This window comes from Gracilinanus agilis, chromosome 1 (assembly GCF_016433145.1).
Source record: "Gracilinanus agilis isolate LMUSP501 chromosome 1, AgileGrace, whole genome shotgun sequence".
NCBI lineage: Eukaryota > Metazoa > Chordata > Mammalia > Didelphimorphia > Didelphidae > Gracilinanus > Gracilinanus agilis.
Window position 1 is genome coordinate 767,881,952 of NC_058130.1, and position 22,831 is coordinate 767,904,782.

Consider the following 22,831-nt stretch of genomic DNA (forward strand, 5'->3'; position numbering starts at 1 on the left):
GCCGGGCGCTGCTGAGGAACCGAGCCCTTGCGGCAGGAGGAGCCGGGCCGGGGCCCCCCGCGATGCTGCTGGGCGCCGGGGCCGGGGCTGGGGCGGGGGCGGGGGCGGCGCTGCTGCTGCTGCTGCCCCCGCTGCCCCTGCTGCCCCTGCTCCTGCTGGGCCTCGGTGGCAGCGTCCCCGGGGCAGCTGCGGTGGCTGGGCTCGGATTGCCCGAGAGCGTCATCTGGGCCATCAACGCGGGCGGCGAGGCGCATGTGGACGTGCACGGGATCCACTTCCGCAAGGACCCTCTGGAGGGCCGGGTGGGCCGAGGTGAGGCTGCCGGCCAGGCCGCGCTGGCCCGCGCCACGTGCGCCCCGCCCCCGGACTCAGTTTCCCCGGCTGTAAGGGTTGTGAAGGCCCCTTCCTCTCATACCAGGGGCTGCAGCCTGGGGATCCCAGTCTGTCCATTTGTGGGAGAGGGGGTTGCTGCAAGGATGCTGAGGCTTCTGTCCCTTCACTGGTGACACTGGTTGAGTAACCTGGGCCTCTCCAGACCTAGTGTTGTCTGCTGCACCCGGAGCTGTTGAGGGCCTGGGCCAAGCAATCCTCAATCGCCAGGGTGGGTTTGGGGTCTTGCTTGGGCTTCTTTCTTTTGGTGGACAGCAGCTGCCAGTGCCCTGCGCTTAAATTCTTGGAAGTCCCTCTGTTTTAGAGCCAGAAGAAACTGAGGCTGAGAGAGAGAAGTGACCTGCACTTGGTCAGCCAAGGCTGTAAAAGGAGCAGACTTGGATGCCCAGGAGGCAAAAGCCATCCTTGCAGCTGGCTGAGCAGGCTTGTGGTTGCAGTATATTTCCGGCCCCTAATAACCGACTAACTGGGGTGCCCTTTTATCGCCCAGATCTAGGCCTCCTGTTTCAGGTTATAGGCCTCCCAGGCATCAGGCCAGTGGGGGAGTAGGGGGAGGGCCGTTCTGCTCCACTGGGTTGGAGATAGTTCCTGCTCAGGAGCTCAAAATTGAGCCCTTACTTTCGAAGTTGCCCAAGGTGGGGCCCCATTTTTACTCTAAATGGCAACATGGACCCTCTTCCAATTGGGGCTCAGTTCATCTGCTGAAGTTTTTGTGTGGGGCTCACATTTGGCAGCTGGAGTTGTAGGGCTTTTCTTAGAGTTGAGGAAGTTGTTTGATAGATGGCAGAATAAAATAGGAGGGAACCTGAGATTCAATAACCACCCTTGGGAATTGGGAGATTTTGTACTAGACTCCTGCTTGTTTCTGTGCTGTTGGGAAATTCTGTTTAAGGAGGGAAGTTCCCTGCCTCAGAAGTGGAAGAGATTTATGTTGTATGCAGAGGGCAAAGGCTGCCAGACTGGCAATATGCCTCTTCAGAGAGCTGGGAAAAAAAGCCCCTCTCTTCCATGTCTCCCAGCCCTGGCCTCCCTTCAGTTCATTGGAGTGTCTGGTATCTGTTAGGCCACTAAGTCATTGGACACTTCACTACCTGTCAGGGTGGCCGGATGTTGGGCTGTTTGAAAAGTCTGGCCTGGTATTTCATTTCATTCTGGCATGTGTGTCCTAACAGCCCTCTGTTTCAGAGTCAATACTTCACCTCGGATTCCTTTAGTACAGACAGGCACTACCAAAACCCAATTGGACTGGAGGGCTAGAGCCCTGGATCATTCATCTGCCTCTTAGATCCACCCTCTTTCCCCTCATTTGGGTAGGAACAATCCTGGAGGAATCCAGAAGCTGTTGGTAGACTTTGTCTCCTGAGCTAACTGCTGCTTAGATCAGATTTTAGATTGCAGAGTTCTTTTTCTGGTAGATGCTGAAGCTCCAGTGGTTTAGTTCATTCAGTATAGGGAAACTAAAGTCGTGGGCCATAAATGGAAAAGCTTATTGGCTGGGACCACACAGAACCAGGCCCCCCAGGTGTCTGGGTAGTCAATTGTTACTGGCTACCCAGCCTGAAAGATTCCTGGTCTAATTTGCAGGTGCTGTGCCAGCTGGGTTTTTATTAAAGCTCTCAGCAGATATTCTTGGACTGTCTGACACCCCCTACACCTCCAAGCCTAAGGGAGGAATCTGGAGTTCTTGACCCTTGGCTTTTGGAGACCAGAAATGCTAATGGAAGAGGAAGCCTGGTACCAAGTTATTGGCTCATGTTTGAAGTCTCTTACAGGAAGTTGGTTATTGTGGATGCCATTAGACAAGGCCTGCTGGGGTTCATGTCGACTGAATTGCCACTCCAGACTTCGGTCCCACCATGGCAACTCATGGCTGTGGGGCCACCCCTTTTGGCTGCTTTCCCAGCCTCAGTATAAACTTTAGAGTCTTCGATGGGGGAGTGAGAGAAGGTTTTGCTGGGATCCACATTCCCTAACCTGTGTCTTCAGAGAAAGCATCTCCTGCTAGATCGGGAAAACAATATTTATAATCCTTTTCTTGGCCACTAGGTCTGAAGTTGAGGTGGGTTAAGGCCTCCTTGTTGGAGGAATCCCTTTCTTTACTGAGAACTGAGAAGCCCAAACCCCCAGGGTAGGGGATAGTTTTCCTTTTTCATTCCTCTCCCCCTCCCCCCCCTGCCCTTTTTCTCCTCCTCTTTCTCCCCCTTTCCTGTCTCTCCCACCCTTCCTCACAAATGTGTTGGCAGACCTTCTTGGAAGTAGAGAGGAGTGCCAGGTGTTGAGAGAGTGAGGGAGCTGAAGCAGAAGGAAGAATGGGCCAGGGTGCAGAAGACCTGGGTTTCCTCTAACTGAAGACAAGTCCAAAGCTTCCCCTTTACATTCCATCTATATATGTGTGTTGTCCTCTCATCTAGACTGTGAGCCCCATGAGGGCAGGGGCCTGGGTTTACCCCACTTGATATTCCCAGCCCTTAGCACAATGCCTGACACATAGTAGATGTTTCTTGTTGAGTGATGGGTTTCCCCATCTGTAGATGCTTTGTGTGTGTGTGTGTGTCCAAAGAGACCCCAATGTGGTTCTCTTGGCAAAGATACAGTAGTGGTTTGCATTCTTCAGCTCATTTGACAGATAAGGAAATGAGGCAAATAGGGTTAAATGACTTGCCCAGGGCTATAGAGCTAGGAAGGCTCTGTCTGAGGCCAGATCTGGGCTTGTGCTCTTTCCACTTTGACACCTAGCTGCCTCATCCATAAAGTAAAAACAATAATATCTCTTGCCTCCGATCCACTTGAAAGAAACTATAGGTGAAAAAGCTTTTTAAACATGGACATGGACATGGACATGAGTCATTTAGAGATCCTTGCCTTCCTTACACAGCTCTCACTCATCAGAAAGTTTTGTTACTTATTTTTCATTTGATATTGTCTCCGACTCCCCCTGAAGAAAATAGAAACTCCCATTTATTTAGCACCATGAAGTTTGCACAGAACTTTCTCCCCAAAACCCCATGGGGTAGATAGATAGTCCAGCCATTTTAGAGAGGAAATGGAGACCGAGCAATTCGGACGTTGGGATTTGGCCCATGATCACACAGCTGGTAATTGTCAGAGGTCAGAGACTCAAACCTGGCTGCCTCGGAACTAGTGGGATTTTATTCACTTTATGCCCTCGCTATAAAATATAAGCCCTCCTCCACCACTTACCATCAGACTTTGCAAGTGCATGGATTTAGTTCCTAGTTCCTCAGAGAGGGATCTACATCCCCCTGAATCTCCAGGCAGTGACAGTGGCCGACAAGGTCTTCAACACCATTGCTCCAGAAAACTTTCTTCCCTGTCATCTGCCCTCTCCCACCTTCCGTATTTCCCAAAAGACTCACAGTGATTCTGCAGCGTTCACTTTGGAATGCTGGCCCTGGGCTCCTCTTTACTTACTTTCTTTTTGGAAGCCCTTACCTTCTGTCTTGTATCAATTGTAAGACAGAAGAGTGATGAAGGGCTAGGCAGTGGGGGTTAAGTGACTTGCCCAGGGTCACACAGCTAGGAAGTATGGGAGGCTAGATTTGAACCAGGATCCCCTGACTCCAGGCCTCTCCTCTTGACTTTCACTCTGAGTTCTGTTTAAGAAAGTGTTGGTTCTTCATTGAGGGGTGGTTTGATCTTTGTGGTGTGGCTGCTCCTAAAAAGGAGAATGAATGACTCTGGACAAGGTCTTCTCCTTTCTGAGTCTCATATTTTCTATAATAGCTTTCCATTGGTCAGAGACATCTATCTTCTCCCTGCCCAAGTGGTGGGTCACGTGATCAGGAATCCCTATGGATTCCTTGTTATCTGATTTCTGAATCAGCCTCTTTACCAGCTCACAACTTATCAGAAATATGGACCTTGTTAATGATTATAACTTCTGATTGTTCTGAGCCTCCTGACATGACACCAGCTTGTACTAAGTTACCCAGTGATAACAGCAGGTTAGACTTTCCTGAGCTACTAGTTTGTGTGTGCTAGCCAAGTTGGTAAAATAATCTTTTGGATAGGGGTGACTCTGTGGATAGAGAGCCAGGCCTAGAGACAGGGTGTCCTGGGTTCTGTTCTGGCCTCAGATACTTCCTAGCTGTGTGACCCTGGGCAAGTCACTTAACTCTAATTATCTAACCCTTACTGGGCTTTTGCCTTGGAGCAGATACTTAGTATTGATTCTAAGAAGGAAATGAGAGTTTTAAAAGCTCTTAAAAAAAAAAAAACCTCAGGAGGATCATATCTCTAGCTTATTGGAAGCCCTGGAACCAGTTGGGTTATTCTAATTCTGAGGTTTTGTGGAATTTGCTAAGAATTTCCCTCTCTTTCACCCCTCCAATCCATAAGAGATGAAAACGTGTCTCTTTGCCTGGTAACCTTTAAACTTGAACTTAAGTGACGTGTGCCAGATGCCCATGGAGATAACAGCTACTTGGCAGTCTAGGCCTGTTTAAGATAGCTGGGCCCCTTCGTCAGTTAGCTAGTAGTCATCACATACCAACTTGGTGCCAAACACTGGGCTAAGCCCCAGAGATACGGAGAAAGGCAAAGAGACCCTGTTCTCGAGCTCTCAGTTTAATGAGTGTAGCAATGTGCAAAGGGTAGGCACCAACAGGATAGAGACAGGATAAAGAGGAGGTAGTCTGGGAAGGAAGGCTTGGCTGGGGGGCATCACCGTCAGCTTTCACTTTTATCTTTGGGAGAGGCTGGTCCTACTCTTGATTTCCTAAGTCCGTAGGCTTTTTTATGGAGCTTTTCCATATAGCTCTCCCTCTGGGGCTCTCCGTATAGACCCTCAGAATGACTTTGGCCTCCATGGATGGTGGGTGGGCATTTGGGATCGTCCTCAACCAAGGCGGTCTGATAGAGGAGGCTCCCCTGATCAAGAGCTGTGGTTTTCAGCCTCTTCACCAGCTCACAACCTTCAGAAAGATTCTTTAACTCTTTCAGTTTAGAAGGAAGCAATGTAGGCAGAGATGTGTGAGTCATCTAGTTCTAGTTAGGTCGAGAAGCATCCCGGACATGCCGTGTCACCGGCCTGAACCTCAGTTTCTGATTCACCTCTGGCCCTGGCTGCCTTTGGCCTTTTGTTGCTTGACAGTGCTTTCCTAGAGGGTAAGATGCCTTATATATAGCCCCGTAGAGCATCCTTTTTCCAGAAGGGCCATTCCCTAAGGCCTAAGGGAAGGACAGAGACTTCAACAACAACCACAACAAAACTAGCCTGGGGATCACTCCCTCTTGTCTAGGAGCCACAGGAGATGGAGGCCAGTAAGCAGAGTCCCTCTGACCCCCTCCTTCCCTTTCCCTTAGCTGTCAAGGCTACATTATGCTCACATCAGCAGGATGCTGACCACACCATTCACTGTACGTAAGTGAAATCTGGTCAGCGAGTGTGGGGTCAGGGAAAAAAGCCCTCCTTGCTTGCTCTAACTTTCAGGGCTTTGTACAAATTCAACTTTACATGTGGCCGGTCCCCTGAGAAAGTCTCTTGGGTTAGATTTTTGGGGAGTGGGATGGAGGGGAGAATGTTCTAAAAGGCAATTCCAGTGTGGAGTGTGTGGGTGTGTGCGGGCTCGTGTCTGAGTCTGACTTTGTTTGTTGTACAGCTTTGCCACAGATTACATTTATTTTTCCACTCTTAATATGAAAAAGATCACTGCAGACCAATCCTCTTCTGTCCACGTTAATAAGCGAAAGCTGGCGAGAGCTCCAAACTCTTAAGGGACTCTTAAAGGAAGGAAGGGAGCTGAAGCTAAATTTGAAGACAATTGGCAGCCTCTTCGTTTCTTCAAGTTTTGTGCATTGGGGCACTGGGCTCCTTTTTTCCACCTCCTGATCTTTGGACAAGTTGGCTGCCCCATCGGCCCCTTTGCATGGTACTGTTAGCTCAGCCTATAGTTTGTTTTGTTTGAGAAGAATTTGGGGAGAATTAGGTAATATCTCCCAAACTACTGCCTGTGTTCTAAGTTTCCTTTTACTGGTGCCTCCTCAGTCCAGCTGATCTTGTGGCTGGTGGGTGGCCAGGGGCCGGCAAAACTATTAGCAGTGACATCTTCATCTGGAGAGCTTCCATTCTTCCCCCATTTGCCTTTTCTAGCTTACTCCCCTTGCCTTGTTGTCCCCCATGGTTATAGGGACCTAGAAGCAATGGACCCAGAAGGCTCTGAATTCTGGTCATTGAAGGTTTTGAAGACAGGCATGAGATTTACACCAGGTGGGGTAGAAGTTTATATCAAAGAAGTCAGCCCTACCTGAGTAGTTTGGGTCATTAAGGAAGAAGGTGCCCAGAAACAAGGGATATTAGGCAAATCGATGAACATGAACAAGTATTTATTAGTGTCTCCTTCCTAGGTGCCCGGCACTGCCCCAGACCTCTGTCCTCAAGTGTGGCTTGTGCCAGGCCATGTTGTAGCTCCTGGTTCTGCTGGGGCTGGGAATGGGAAAATATAACATGATTGCAAACAAATCAGTATGCAGTGATGTGGGAGCTGGAACCTGGAGTTGCCAGGAAAGCCCCCCCCCCCCCCCCGAAGGAGGAGGCACTTGGGCTGAACCTTGAAAGGAGCTCAGAGAATTGGAGCAGGTGATTCTAGGAGATGGCAGGAAGCCTCTCGGGGAAGGGAATCTTGGGCAAAAGTGGACATTTTGGTATCTAGATTTACTGTCTAGACAGAGATGAGTCTCCTGCTAAACATGAGATGGGAAGAAGCCATCTTTGAAATGGGATGGATCACTCCCTGGGGCCCCAGGTGTCTTAAGCCGGCCATGGTGATCACCTTTATTTTGGTTGAGGAAACCATTTGGGTGACTTGGTTTCTTCGTCCGTTGCTAACTGACCCTTTCCAGAAGGTAGGAGGAAGGTGAAGTGTTGGTCTGGGGGTGCTTTATCAGCTGAAGAATTTGAAATAGATCGAGCACACCCACATGCACACACTGTGGGTGTATATGTTTGTGTGTGTGTGTGTGTGTGTGTCTGTATGTCTGTGTGTAATTAAAAATTTAGTGAGCTTGTGTCTGTGTATTGAATTAAAAAAAGTTTAGTGAGTGCGTATGTGTGTGTGATTAAAAGTCGAATGAGAACTTGTGTCTGTATGTCCGTGTGCATATGTTGAATTAAAAAATTTAGTGAGAGCTTGTGTGTATGTGTGTTGAATTAAAACATGTTTTGTGCGCTTTTGTCAGTGTGTCTGTATGTGTGTGTGAGATTAAAAGTTTAGTGAGAGCTTGTGTGTTGAATTGAAAAGGTTTAGTGAGAGAGTGTGTGTGTGTGTGTGTGTGTGTGTGTGTTTTGAATGAAAAGGTTTAGTGAGAGCTTTGGCCCCTCTTAAAAAACTTGTATAAAGAGGCACTTCGTAGAGCTCTAACTCAGTTTCCTGAATTGGAACCTTTTAATAAAAATCGAGGAAGCCAGTTGAGAAAATGTGTGTTTTATCTGCATCTGTAGCAGTCCTAGCTGACTCTCCCAATCTGTTTGTTTTAGACTTGGGGCTTTTTTGGATGCTAACGAACATTCCCTCGGTTCAGTCATCTTTTGTCTGTCTGCTGTAGAATTCCCTGCTGTCTCCCTTGTTTTGCAAGGTTTCTCTGAAGCCGGCCCTCCCAGGGAGAGGGGCAGCTGCAGGCAGGGTAGTGCCCTCTTTTAATAATGAGTTATGTTTGTTCTGAAACCACTGTTTGTTGGCCCGAAGCTATGGGAAGAGTTGCTTTTGTGGACCTCCATTTAAGACATGAATTTTTCCCAAGCTCTAGCGTGGTGTACTCACAGGGGTTGGTGGATTAGATGGTGTCAGGTTTCCGTAATGGTATGTTTTCCTGGTAGATGGGGAACAGGTAGCAGCTGCCTTCTTTCCAGTCTGAACCAGGTGCAACTAGGGCAACTGTCACTGCCAATACCACCACCAGGAGGCTACTCTGTCACCTGGCCCAGTTCTAACCCTGCGGTTTTCTCTTTTGTATCTGGCCTCTAACGTGGCCCTGGGCCTGTGCTTTCTTCCTTAGCATCAGACTATGGGATGAAACTGCCCATCCTTCGTGCCAACCCCGAAGACCAGATCCTGTATCAGACGGAGCGCTACAATGAGGAGACCTTTGGCTACGAGGTGCCCATCAAAGAGGAGGGCGATTATGTGCTGGTGTTGAAGTTTGCTGAGGTCTATTTTGCACAATCCCAGCAGAAGGTGAGGTGGAGCCAGGCTTCTGAGCCATCCCTCACACTTGGCCTTTGGGTTATGGGGCCTCAGGTCCAAAAGGCAAACATTTCCTAGGGAATAGATTTTCTAGAATGTGAATGTGGAAGACTTGCAGCTCAGTTTCACCCCCCTGCCCCTAGGTTGTGTCTCTGGGGCACCATGATGCTTGACTCCACATGGGAGGTGGGCTCTGAAGTGTAAGAACTTCAAGGAGGAGTGAATGGCCACAGCTCTCCTAACCCTTTTGGCTGGCATCTGGGTGGAGAAAAATGTCACTTCTTTCCTTAGTCTTGTTTATCTTTTTAAACCTTATTTCCCCTCTATCTCTATTGGTTGATTTGCTTATCCTAATACTAATACTGTGTTGGCTTAAGTAACCTGTTCTGTGAGTTTGGTGTGACCTCCTGATTGTGATAATCCTCTGGTGAGGAGAGAGTGGGCGCCATATTGTTGGTTATTCCTTGAAGTGCTCTAGCCATCTCATGTCTCTTCACTGAACTGGCTTTGTGGCTCTCTCCAATCTATAGACCTTCTTCAATCTATGGGCTTCCGGGACTGGAACTTCTACTCTTTAGTTCCCATGAGCTAGTGGTTCTGACCTTTATAAAAATTATTATTCTCTGCCCCTCTGCCTACAACTTACGAGCTGGGTTCTAGTTACAGTGTGCCTATCCCACCTCTGCCCCCCATGCCTGAAATGGACTTAGACCCTAGTCACCTCTGCCTTTGAAAATCTGTAGCTTCCTTAGAACTCAGCTTGGACACTTCCTCTCATGGGAAGCCCCCTTCCTGATCTTCTCAGTAGTTAGCACTCTTTTTCTCCCCACAAGTGATCTTGTACTTACCCATTCACTGCATTTGTGTGGGATTTCCCTGGTACAGAAGGAGGTCTTTAAGGGCTCTTTGATTTATTTATTTACTTGCTTACTTAAATGTTTTTCCATTATACATAGAAACAATTTTTAACAATTTGTTTTCTGACATTTTATGATTCAGATCTCAAACACACAGAGTAAATAGTCTCATATAGGTTATACCAGTGCTTTCTTGCAATACATATTTCCATATTGCTCATGCTGTGACAGAAGATACATATCTTACATATAATAAGAAACTTATGAAGGGAATAAAGTGGAAGATGGAATTCTTTGATCTGCACTCAGACTTCTTTCATTTTCATGGTGGGTCCCCAGTTGATCATAGTATAATATTTCTGTTACTGTATACTTTGTTCTGCTGGTTCTGCTCACTTTGCATCAGTTCATATAAGTCTTCCCAGGTTTTTCTGAACTCATCCTGTTCCTCATTCCTTATGGTCCAATAGTATTCCATTACAACCACATACTACAACTTGTTTAGCCATTCCTCAAGTGATGGACACTGCAGGGACTCTTTTTAAAAAAACACTTTTGTTTTTCTCTCCCAAGCACCAAACATTGTCCATTTTCTGAACCTGGCGGATGATTATCAAATTGAATTTTCCCTTTCTGACCCTGAAGGTATTTGATGTTCGCTTAAATGGTCACGTGGTCGTGAAGGACCTGGACATCTTTGACCGGGTTGGTCACAGCACAGCTCATGATGAAATCATCCCCATCAGCATCAAGAAGGGAAAACTGAGTGTTCAGGGGGAAGTGTCCACCTTCACCGGGAAGCTACACATTGAGTTTGTCAAGGTAATTCCTTCTATAGTCTGGCTAGGTGGATGGTGGGAAACCCCTTGTTTCTGTGTGGGCTTAACTAGCTTTTCCCCATCTTTTAGGGGTACTATGACAATCCCAAAGTCTGTGCACTATATATCATGGCCGGGACCATAGATGGTGAGTAATCTTTTGATTGTCATTTGGTGGCATTGTGGGCATGGGTGCCGGCACTTGTTGATTGATGGGTAGGAGTAAGGATGGGGCCAGTTACTTTGTAAAATAGTATAAGAAGCAAAAGAGAACCAGGACCGTAACTCCTTAGTGGGATCATCGACTTGGGGTTGGATGAGACTTTGGAGAATGAGTGCATCCCCTCCTTTTGTAGCTGGGGAAACCAATGTCCAGAGAAATGTGAGGTCTTGTGACCCAGTCACCTGACGAATTGGTGACAGATCTCTTCGTTTATGTCATGCTGCCTTCCCACCCACCTTGGGGTTGCCAGATTTCTGGCTTTATCTATTTTCTGCTCCTGGTTCCTCTTTTCCTCACTACTGTGATGGAGTCCAGGGCTATATTTATTACATCTTGAATCCAAATCCTTCTGAGGTGTAAGAATAGATGGGATGAGGATTCCACTTCTCCTTCCCATGATAAGGTAGTCTTAGGAATCTGAGGGGTGAAGTAATAGAGGTCCTGGATTGTACCAAAACATGGAGGTAGTAAAGGATGGGCTGGGCCCAACCATCCTGTATCTTCTGTCCTTTGAGCTGCTTGGCCTTCTAAGTGGAAGGCAAAGTATTTCCTTCCCTTGCTACGAGTTTAGCTCATTGTCAAATCCCAGAAAATCTACTCTTGGGAAAACTATAGTGCTTCCTTCCTGACTATCTCATGTATAGCCTTCTTCCTTTACTGACCTCCCCAGGGCCCAAGATACCAGCCATAAGAGTACCCTGCCTTGGATGGTCACATTCTAGTCCCTTCTGAATACTCTGTGCCCTTTTCTTAGCCTTTTCTGGGGACAGCAGCGTGGGAGCCTTGTCAGAGGGCCGAGGTCCTTAAGGCTTCTCACCAACCTGCACCTATCAGAACCCTCTGCTAAATAGAAGTTGCTGACATGGCTGAGCTGAGCTGGGAAGGAAGGTCCTGGCACCTGTTAAACCTTCTCAGTGTCCTTGGCATCTGGCCTCGGGCCTCTTTTTCCCTCTCGGGGCTCTGAGGTTATCACAGCTGCCAGTTTCCCAGGCTGCCTTCACAGAGGAGCCTGTGTCTCAGTGGCTGGCACTAGTCAATCACCCTCTCCCTGCCCCTTTCCCCCTCCGCTGCCATACATGATCCAACTTGTTCCTGTGTTATATGTCGCTATTGAGGTGCCTGAGAAGACAGAAAGGAATCTCTTCTGTTCCCCAAAGCCCTGGCATTGCTGCATCTCTTCCAAGAGGGCGAGCCTGATTTCTTGCCAGGGGAAAAGTCAAGCTAATGTCCATAAGGAGTCCTGTAGACACTGAGCCCAGAAGGAAAGGCGGTGCTCAGAGCAGAGCAGCTCCATTGTTCGTTAAAGCCATCCTCAGAAGGGTAGTAGGGGCCTTGCTGAGCCAGTGGCATCTTGGAGGAGAGGAGCCTTTGGATCCAGGCAGCAGACTGTGGGTTGAGATCTGCCATCCTCTTATTCCCTGCAGATTTGGGTCAAGCCTGCCTGGGCCTCGGTTTCCTCATGTATAACATGAGGAGGTAGGCCTAGGTGATCTCTAGAGAAGCCTTCCAAGTGAAAAGGGATTTGGGACTATGGGGGGCAGGAAGGGGAATGGAGAGCCCTCACAATTCTCTATCAGGGCATTGTCCCTATCCAGGCTAGGAGTGTTCTCGGGTCTTGGAGAGAGGTGAGGAAGGAAGGAAGATGGCATTACCTCTACCAGCTCCTTCTCTTGCTCGGGATGGGCAGGAACCAGCAAAGACTTCCCTGCTTTGGGGCATCCAGCCAGCTTTTAAAAGTCCTGACCCTGCTTAAGAGGAGCTGAGCCTCCTGGCGCCCTATGGCCCAGTTGGCTAGGGGTGGGGGGGTGTTGCATTCCTTGCTGTGCATATCAGTCATACTTCTCTCTACCCTCAGAGGTGCCAAAGCTGCAGCCTCACCCAGGCCTGGAGAAAAAGGAGGAGGAGGAAGAGGAAGAAGAGTATGAAGAAGGCTCCAACATCAAAAGGCAGTCCAATAAGAACCGGGTCCAGTCGGGCCCCCGAACTCCCAACCCCTACGCCTCGGACAACAGCAGCCTCATGTTCCCCATCCTGGTGGCCTTTGGTGTCTTCATTCCGACCCTCTTCTGCCTCTGTCGGTTGTGAGAACACGGGGCCATCCTGAGGGTCAGGGACAAGGGAGTAGGAACGAGACCAGACATGGTTGGTTTTGGTTTCTTCATGTTTTTCACAATTTATTAACAAAAATTTTTAAAGAGGCAGAATGAGGAGAGAGCGGACCTTCCCAGCCCAGCTCAGTGGTGGCCTCATTTCACTCCCCTCGCTTTCTTCATGGCTGGCATCCAGTGGCTGCCTTCCTCTCCAGGGTACTTGGGGTGAAATCAGACCCTTCCTGTGTAAGGAGCTAGGAGGCTGATCTCTGGGGACGCTGATCTGTGTCCCTTGGGGAAAGGGCTTGGGCCCAGAGCACAAAAACTCTTGTTCCCTTTTAAGATGGAATCTTGGGAGAACCAGGGATAGGAAATGGATTACGTGAGAGAAGCCCTCCTTGGGAACGAGGCCTGGATGTCCAGGGAGCTTTGACATAGGATCCTGGGCGGGAGAACAGGTCCCCATCTAACTGTGTTGTAGAAAGGGGGGAAGTCTGATGGAAGCCTTGTTGGCTGTTCTCCAAATGAAAGTTCTGTCTTAAAATGTGTGAACTCCAAGGTTGGACTCCTTGACCAGTGAAGGGAACTGGTTTGGGAATCTCAGCAGCAGCTTTACCTCCTGTCCTAAAACTGCCTTTTTGGTTTTTGTCACCACAAAATACATTTTGCATTTAGTGCCTGTCGGGGATTTGATTTGCTTTCCTCCCCCACCCTGCTCCCACCCCCGTTTCTGCTCCTCACTTGAAATTTCTTTCCCTCTCCACCTTCTTAACAAGTGGTCAGTCTCCTAGAGGATCCTGGGAGCCGGGGTGGGGCTTCTCTTCTGGTATTCATTTTAAAGGCCCTTTGGGAGTCTCTTGGTGGCAGCTGGAAGGTAGCAACATAGGACTTAACTTTCCTCAAAAGCCCATCTGGACTTTGAATTGAGAATGGCTAGCAAGAAGGGCACCGAGGGTGAGACCTTGGCCCTGCTCAATAACTCCCACTTGGGGCCTGCCGGGTCTCCCCTGTTTGGCATCCTCCTCCTGCCGGGAGCAGTGGGCACCTCGGTCTCTTCTCTAGATGACGAGGGCTACTTGGCACTCACTCACTACTGCAGAGGTGTGTTTCACGTGGTTCTATACCCAGGGGCCAGGACTGTTCAACCAATTACTTCCTGATAATTGACCTGGAGCTGCCCCCAAGATACTTAACTGCCTGCCTGTAGCTTTTGATCTGACCCAGGCCTTTGCTGCAGAGTCCCTGGGGCTTCTGACGGTCCTGCCAGCCCAGCCCTCCCCTCGGAGTTGGTCAGTTCTGCTCTTCCCATCTGTCCCTGCTCTCTCTGACAGCAATAACCTGGCCATTATCGGGGGCAGGGGCTGGAAGCGGTCCAGTTCATCAGGGCCCGGCAGCCATCTCATGCATCTTTCTATTCATGTTTTACTTCCTCTGCAGTGCTCTGATCTCTGGGAAATAAAATGCTGTACCTTTGTTGGATTTCCCTCACTATCTCAGTTAAGGTGGCCCCAGGCAGGGCTCAGCCAGGCATGGGGAGTATCCTGGGAGGCACGTGGGATCTGTGGCCCCTTGGGCTTGGCAATGAGGAACACCAGACCCTATCCCTGAGCTGTGCCGGAATCCCAACTTGGCTTCTTTGGGGGTTTTGTTCTCTTTTTAGAGCTAAAGAGTGAGTTTGTGACAAAGCCCCCTTAGGGCAGACACCACACCAGCCTCACACGGGACGCCCAGTCACCTGGCTGGCTGTCCTCTGGAGCTAAGGTGGTGTCCCATCTAATGGCACTCAGGTGGCAAGGCTGAGAGCAGGCGGGGGCTCCAAAGGCAAGACTTGTGGGCCTTCATCTTGCAACAGACCTTTGGCTCTGGTCACTTGAACTGCCCTTGAAGGGCCCTCCAGGAGTGGGTAAGACTAGATCCCAACTGCCCTGGGCTATCAGCTGGACTCAGTCCTTCATCACAATCTCTCCTTCCTCGGAGTTATGGCCAACAATGACCTTGGGCTGTTTTTAATCAAGGAGAGAAAATGTGGAGAAGGCCTGTAGACTTGAATTTGGCTGTGTTTTGTTCATTGATCAGCACGATTTCTCCCCTGCCTCCTGGAGAGGGGACCCTTGACTCCTCGCTCTTTTTGCAGTGTCCAAGAATTTTAGCTAGAAATCCTGGGTCCTGTGACCATTTTAAAACGGTACCCCCCCAAGGAGGTTTCTTTCTGTCTGGGCTCCCAGGCCAGCCCTTTCTTTTTGAGCCGGGCCAGGAGGAAATTTTCCTTTATCGCTGTGCTCAAAGGAAGGAACACCTTTCCATGATCTAACAAAGTCTAAAGGGGAAGGAAGGGAACAGGAAACAACAATGTGGGTGGGGTGGGGAGAATCCCCTTGGGGCTAACCCATTCCGCAGGCAGGAGTTCCCCACTTTGCCCAGGCCTGGCTGTAGCTGGGCTAGGAAGTTTTCACCTTCTCTAAGGCCAGCGACCTGCTATCCCTAACAGATATAGGTACATGACTTTTTGCGTAGGGGATGGGGGATTCTTTCTTATTATTTTTTATTTTTGTATTGTGTATATTGGAAGTGACTATTGTTGAACAATTGCTCCTGCCATTGGTTCCCATCTTACACTTTGAACCAGTGCTGGAACTGACTGGCAGCTGCCCAGAGGGACCGGGCTGGGAGAGGCCTGAGGCCCACCCCCCATACCCTCACCCCTGGGGCCACATTTTTTCTCTAAACTCCCCCTTTTCTGCTCAGACAGGAGAATCAGCCAGAATTTAGTTCCTCCGGACAAGCAGTCATTTCTGCTTGCCCTCCACCAGGCATAGCTGCTTGGCAAAGCTAAGGCTGGTCACTGGGCTTAGGCCAGGCTAAAGGACAGCCTCATGCCAGAGGAACGTACGGTGACAGCCATTTCCCTGAGTCAAAGTCAGGGCAGCTCCATTAAAAAAAATCCTTTCTCCCATGATCCTGATGTCAGGGGGAAAGCTGCCCTGGGGCATCCTGGCTTGACATTCTGGTGACTTGAAAGATCATTTTCCCCTAAATTGCTATTAGCCAGCGACATTGAAATTGATGTTGAATGTTCATAATTAGTAAATACCCCTCAGTTGAAGAATCTCTGATCTTGTTCTCTTGTCTCATCACTTACCCAAGGAACCCGGGAGCTTAGGGCCTGGGATGCCAGACAGAACCTGTCCAGCATTACCTTATGCTCCTCTGCCTCCCCTTCCGGGTGGTGGCTGGGAGCTCTCATGAGATCTTGAATTTATTATTATTTTTTTTAAAGTTTCAGTTTGATTTCCAATCTTTTTTTGGAGAAACTTCTGTTTTAAGGAATTTCTCCTTTCCTTCTCCCTTCAGACCATTGTCTGAGAAGTCCCGGCCTTGGAAAATCTCAGCCAAACTTCAGAAGCACTGGCAGTATTTTTGATTGCCCAGCTCTTAGATACATTTTCCTCAAAACCTACTCACCTTGGGGAGTCCAGGGAAGAAATTAGCAGGTTTTCTGTCCTCCTTAGGAAAGAGGCAGAGTCGGTCCCTGGGAGACTGGGGAGGGCCCCAGTCAGCACAGTGCCTTTTCTTACTCTCTTTTCTCTTTGACTGACTGTCTGACCTTTTTTTGGTTTTGTTTTTAAACCTCTTTTGAGCCTTGAAAGGCGAGCTCTCTCTAGATTCAGGTCTGGGCCAGGGGCTATCCCTTCCTGCATGCCCCTAATGAACCCTATTCCCCTGCAATAAAAGAGGCCTGTTTGATGTCAAAAAAGATGAATAGTTGAGTGGTGGTGCCTTGATGGCTTAAGTAACACTGCTGCTGCCATCTTCAGCTTTCCTCTGCCAAGATCCAGAGGGCTCGGGAGGGAAAACTTCAAAGTGTGAAAAACATCCCGATGCTTTGGTGAAAATCCAATGGGAGTACCTCCCCCCCCCCCTTTTCTGGAAGGCTGGCTGAAGGGGCGACAAGCCCTGCCTGGGAATGGTCAGAATGGGAAAAACGGAAACGTGTCTCCATCCTCCTATGGAAGGATGTGATCGAGGATCAAGAGAACCCAAGAAAACTGCCGAGAAGCCTTAGCTCCAGGCCTCATTTAAGAGGAGTAATTTATCATCCCTTGTCAGCTCAGGCCTGCCGTCTCCCCAGGTGGACTCTTGGACAGCCAGATCAGAGTCTCCTTCCCAATGGGCAGGCCACAGCCGGAACAGGGGGTGCAGCCCTTCCCTTCTCTGTGACTTGACTGCCCTTGGCTAGTCTCTCCATGACCCTTTTGCCAGGTTTAGTGGCCAGGCTGGATTGGAGCTGGAGAACTCGAGGGCAGCTGGGTTGGCAGAAACGTGACTGGGATGGATTTTACGCTTTGTGTTAGGATTAGCCATTCTGGTCCTTCCCCTGTGGCTGGGAAGACCCAAGGGAATGGAACTCAGAGGCCAGGGGTGGAGGGGGAGGGGAGCTGCCTCAGGGGTCTGCAGGGGGTGGGGCTGTGTGGACCAGCGCTTTGGCTGGTAGGGGGCTGTGGCCTGAAGGAGAAATTGCTGTTAGGGGAGCCTGGGGGTCCCTCCTTCCTGCTCCCTTTTCCCTGGTGTGCTTGCGATCTGGGGAATGAAAAGAGATTTGACCCTGGATCCATTTCTCCCTTCTTGGACCTGGGGTTTTGTCACTCTTTCCACCCAGGAGGTTGTCCCGAAGCCAGCCAGGGTGAGCTCTGGCTTTGCTTCATCCACCCTCCTTGGCCCAGCCTGGTTAGGAAACAGAACAGAGGCTTGGCAGAGCTGGCCCCATCTCTTCTGGGCATCTAAGCCCCCCCCCCAAGTGTCACGGCCTCAGCAGCCCCCCAGGTGGGCCGCCCGGGTCTTTGCAGCCACTGCTTGGGCACTTACAACAAGCAGCACAGTCAGATGGGACAGAGGGTGGCAACCCCTGGGTAGCTGGCTGGGGGCAGGTCGGGGTAAGGGCTCTTTTCCTTCTGAGTTGTTTCATCTTCCTTTCTTCTTTCCTTCCCCTGCCCCCAAATCAGGATGTTTTTCACTGTCCATTGCTTTGTGTTTTAATAAACAATTTGCAGTGATACTTTGTGTTGGGATTGAATCTGGGCCTGGCCAGGGGTGGCGGGGGAGCCTCCAGGGCTGACCTGGCTGTGTTAGGTTGGCACACGAGGCCCCAGTTTTAGAGGCGTCTGGGTGTTTTGTGTCCGGCGGGCTGGGGGTCTTCTGTAGCTGTCTCTCTTTTGAAAATTTTTCTTTCCAGGATGTTTGGTTGAGGGAATATTCTGTAATACTCTGCCTGGTGGTTTTGACCAGCAGCGTGTTCGAGGAAAATAAACAATTATATTGTCATCAGTGTCCATCTTTGCTTGCTTAGGTCCACGCAGTGCCCTGATAGATCACAACAGCCCTCTGAGGCAGGGCTTGCAAGTATTAGCCCCATTTTACAGTTGCAGGGATTGAGTCTCAGAAATCAGCTGGTCGCTGTCCAACTTGGGTCACTAAAGTGGACTCGGGTCTTTCCTGAAGTTCAAGGCTCTTCTTACGCCACACCGATGCATCCCCAATGAGCTTTGGATCTCTGCAAGGCCATGTAATGGGACAGAAAGAAGCCCGGGGTTTGAGGGGGAAGATCTGGGCTGGTTGACTTTAGGCAAGTCATTTGTCTTTGTGGTCCTGGTGCCGGGTGTGTAGTACCTGCTGAGGTTTTTAAATGAGTCTTTCCTGGGCCAGTTTTTGTTTTTTTAAATCGGTAGAATCAAAAGGGATTCAGTGGGCCATCTGGGTAGCTCAGTGGATTAAGAACCAGACCTAGAGACAGGAGGTCCTGGGTTCCAATGTGGCCTAGGACACTTCCTAGCTGCGTGACCTTGGGCAAGTCACTTAACCTCCATTGCCCAGCCCTTAGGGCTCTTCTACCTTGGAGCCAATACATAGTATTAATTCTAAGATGGAAGGTGAGGGTTTAAAAAAAGTGGGGGGGGGAGTTGGGATACAAGGAGGTGACCCTTCCACCCTCAATTCCTGGGAACTCTGCCTGCAGGCCCTGTGGAGCCTCTCCAGCCAGCACATTCTGTCCTGTTCTGATGGGCCGGCAGCGTGGGGACAAGTCTTTATCCGGTCTCTTCATCTGGGCCCACACCGGCCCCCTGCTGCCAGCTCCCTGGAAGGGGTCAGGGTATTTTTAGGGAAGGCTCAGGCTCCCCTTGTGCCTGTACGGCGTGGACTCCCCGGTGCCGGACCCCTCTGGCCCAACTCGGTCCCCAGGATTGTGGAGAAGAGGAAGAGGAGGGCGCCTAGAGAGCAGCCTTCTCTGTGGCAGGAACTGTTGGCCAGCCCGGGATCAGATGGGCCTGAAACCAGAGCTGCGCAAAGGAAAACTGCCTCGGCCCGTTCTGGGCTTACTGGCCGTGCGGGAGTTTTGGGCCGGTGCCTGGCCGGGGCCCGGCTGACTCAAGGCTGTGCAGATAGGATCTCGCTGTGAAGGAAGCCTGGCTCCCGGCGGGGTAAGCCTGCTTATCTCAGGGCAGGCACGCTGGAAAAGACTCTTAGCTCTCCCTCTGCGGCCACACCGAAGGAAGCAGCCTTTTGGCCCTAAGCCTCTGGGTGGGCCGGCTGGCAAAGCCAGAAGGGCTCCTGTGTGGCCTGTGACCCTTCTGAAGCCTCACTGTCCTGTCTGCAAAGTGAAGGGTTGGTCCTGTGGACTCTCATGCCCATGACAGGCCCAGAGCTCAAACAGGAGAAGGCTTTGGCCAAAAGCCCGGAGGGAGTAAGGGTCAGAGGCGGAATCTGAACCCGGCTCCTCTTCCTCGGGAGCCACAACCGGAAGGGGTAGGAGGCATCGAGTTGGCGGCGTTCCTCTCGTTCTGTGCCAGCCCCAGGTCATGAGAACTGGCCTTCAGGTTTATTTTTGGCTTTTTGTGACGTCACTTAAAGAGTTTCAAAAGTGCGTCTCCTGGTGGCCCTCTCCCTAGAACCCCATGTAGGGACCGCTCGTGGCCCCCCAACCCCTCCCTTCTTAGTGTCCATTCTAAGACAGAAAAGGAGCAAGAGCTAGGCAAGGAGGAAGGGGATTAAGTGACTTGCCCAGGGTCACCCAGCTAGGAAGTGTCTGCAGCCACATTAGAACCCAGATCCTCCCGACTCCATTGTTCTACCTCGAGGCCCGCCTTCTAGGCCTCTCCCACTGTGCCACCTTCCCACCGAGTCACCGAACCCCAGTGGATCGCGTTCATCCTTAATACTTGTCTGACCACTCTGATGGATGCTGCCCTGGCCAAAGGCAATAGGGCTCCTTGGGTGGTCCCACGGGGGGCCCAGCTCACCCCACAGGAAGATCCTCCGCTGCTTCTGGCCCAGCCCAGGCCGGGATGAAGTTTGGCTTCTCTGGTCTCTGGTCTCACATTCATTAATCAGCTACTTCAGCCCCTCCTGTGAGCCAGGCACCGGGGAAGGGCTGGGGATGCCCAGGAAGGGGCAAAGCTCTCAGGGGGCTTCCACAGAGTGGGCGGTGGAAGGGCGTGTAGTCCAGGATTTATGATGCCCCCTGCTGTGTGCCAGGCACCGGGGAAGGGCTGCGGGTACAGAGAAAAGGCAGGGAGCCAGGCAGATGCCCAGCCCTCCTCGGGACGGATGCAGAGGGGATGGAAGGGAAGCCGTGGGGGCACCAGGAGCCAGGATTCCGGGGAGTCTCCCCCCCCCCCCAGTCCTGGTCACTCCTCCCTGTCAGGTGAGCCCTGCCCCATGCCTGGGGAATTAAAAAGGGCAATGGGGGAGGAGGGGGGATTTTATACAATTTAGTGTCCAGGGCACGAGGCATGATGACCCCAAGCCTGGGGAGTCCGAGTTCTGAATCACCTCGTGTTGGGCACACTGCTGGGCACTGCCTGTCCTCGATCAGGCTGTACCTCCATAATTGATAGGGGAGGGAAATACAAAAGTCCAGATTTCCTTAAAATCAATGTTGAGGGGCAGCTGGGTAGCTCAGTGGATGGAGAGTCAGGCCTAGAGACGGGAGGTCCTAGGTTCAAACCCGGCCTCAGACACTTCCTGGCCGTGTGACCCTGGGCAAGTCACTTGACCCCCATTGCCCACCCTTACCACTCTTCCACCTATAAGTCAATACACAGAAGTTAAGGGTTTAAAATAAAAAACAATTAAAAATTTAAAAAAAAATCAATGTTGAATCACAGCACTCTCCATTCATCACTAGAAAGGATCTTCTAGGCCATCTAGTCTAGCCAGTTCCATTTTCCAGAAGACAAAACTGAGGCCGAGTGGCTAAACTAAACCACTTGTTCAGGGTCACATAACTTTTTTTTAATTTTTATTTTTTAGTAAATTTTTCCATGGTTCCATGATTCATATTCTTACTCTCCCCTCCAATCCCCCCCCCCCCAGCCAACACTCATTTCCACTGGTTTTTACATCACATCACATCTTAAGTGAGCAGCAGAGCCGGTATTGGAGCCCCAGAACCGACCCCAAAGACAGCCACCCATTTTATGGTTGAGCAAGCAAAGGCGCCGAAATTGCAGCAGCAATTGGTAGTGAAAGGAGACCTGGATTAGGATCCCTCCCCTCCCCTCCTCTCCCCGTGTGACCTTGGGTAAGTCCTGTAACCTCAGTCGGACCATTGGTAGCACCAATAAGGTAAGCCTGAGGCTGAGCTCCGGGTGACACCCAACACCTCGAGAGCGGGATGATAGCAAGGGAAGAGAAGCAGCATTTAGATGCTCACCCTGCCTGCCTCAGTTTCCTCCTCTGTAAAATGAACCAGAGAAGGAAATGGCCAACCACTCCAGGATCTCTGCCAAGAAAAACCCCAAATGGGGACACGAAGAGTCAGACACAACTGAGCGACAACAAAATATTGCCTGCTAGGGGGCAGCTGGGTAGCTCAGTGGAGTGAGAGTCAGGCCTAGAGACAGGAGGTCCTAGGTTCAAACCCCGCCTCAGCCACTTCCCAGCTGTGTGACCCTGGGCAAGTCACTTGACCCCCATTGCCCACCCTTACCACTCTTCCACCTATGAGACAATACACCGAAGTACAAGGGTTAAAAAAAAAAAAAAAAAGAAAAAAAAATATTGCCTGCTGCGTGCCAGGCGCTGTGCCGAGCACCTTCCCTCTTAAAATCAATATTGTTTATTGTTTCCAAGGTAGAAGAGCAGTCGGGGCTGGGCAATGGAGGTAAAGTGACTTGTCCAGGGTCACCCAGCTAGGAAGTGTCTGAAGTCATCTTTGAACCTAGGACCCTAGTTCTCTCCACTGAGCCACCAGGCTGCCCCCAACTCTCTAAGCCTTTAAAGTTTGCCAAGCACTTGAAGCCATCTAAGCCCCCAGATCACTTAGAGGTGTTACCCCGCCAGTTATAATCTCATTTTACAGAAGGAGAAAGTGAGGCTCGGAAGTGGCTGGCACGTGGTCGTCAGACGGTTGAGAGTCTGAGCCTCGAGGGGCTCTGTGCAGCTCTCATCCCCAGGGCTGCATTTTGGCGCGGGGGTGGGGTGGGGGGCTGGGGAGTGGGGAAGGCCCGCTGGCCAGTCTAGCGCCGTTGGGAGCGGGGCCCGAAGCCTTGCCAGAGGCAGGAGGGGGCGGGGGGATAGTGATGAAGCTCGAGGTCAAACCGCGGCTTTAGCCTTGGCCCGGGTCCTCCTACTGGGGACCCGGGGGGCACGTTGGGGCACGAGGAGAGGCTCTCCCCTAGACTCTCGGGCCCCGCCCCATGTACTGGTCCCTCCCTCCTCGGGACCCGCCCCTAACTCCCGCCCCTCGAGGCACCGCCCCCTCGAGGCACCGCCCCCTGGCGTTCTCCATAGTTACGGCGCTGTGGGGGCGGCGGCGGTAGGGCGGCCATCTTGGCGGCGAAGCGATGAGCGGTTCGAACCCGAAGACGGCGGCGGCGGCAGCTGCGGCGGGGTCGGGGCCCGGGGGTCTGGGGACAACCAAGGACGAGAAGAAGAAGCCAGGCGGCGGCGTCCTGAACCGGCTCAAGGCCCGGCGCCAGCCGCCGTCCGCCGCCCATCACCATCCCGCGGACGGCGGCGGCAGCGGCTCCAGGAGGCCCGAGGCCAGGCGGGTCCCGCCGGTCACAGAGCAGGAGCTGCTGGCGCTGGATACCATCCGGCCAGAGCACGTCCTGCGCCTCAGCCGCGTCACGGAGAGTGAGTGCCGCGGCCTCTCGGACACCGCCCCCCCCAAAAGCCCGGCCCCGGCGGCCGCCCCTCCCCCTCCCTCTCCCACCCTACCGGACCCGTGCAGGCGGCCCCTCCCCCCTCCTGCAAA

The 22,831-nt window shown here is 51.2% G+C and overlaps 2 protein-coding genes across 2 annotated transcripts in view; both read left to right on the plus strand.

Moving 5' to 3' along the window:
* The first annotated feature begins 123 nt into the window (after positions 1-123).
* Positions 124-13,123, plus strand: MLEC (malectin). The gene is made up of 5 exons (XM_044673933.1): positions 124-312; positions 8,404-8,582; positions 10,094-10,270; positions 10,357-10,414; positions 12,345-13,123. Exons 2-5 carry the CDS (start codon positions 8,418-8,420, stop codon positions 12,572-12,574), a joined length of 630 nt encoding a protein of 209 aa, XP_044529868.1. The 5' UTR covers positions 124-312; positions 8,404-8,417; the 3' UTR covers positions 12,575-13,123.
* Positions 13,124-22,405: 9,282 nt separating this feature from the next.
* UNC119B (unc-119 lipid binding chaperone B) overlaps positions 22,406-22,831 on the plus strand; it is a 14,622-nt gene continuing 14,196 nt past the window's right edge. The window contains exon 1 of the mRNA XM_044658844.1: positions 22,406-22,710. Within this exon, the coding sequence (XP_044514779.1) occupies positions 22,419-22,710 (292 nt within the window). The 5' untranslated portion in view covers positions 22,406-22,418. The remainder of the gene's footprint in view (positions 22,711-22,831) is intronic.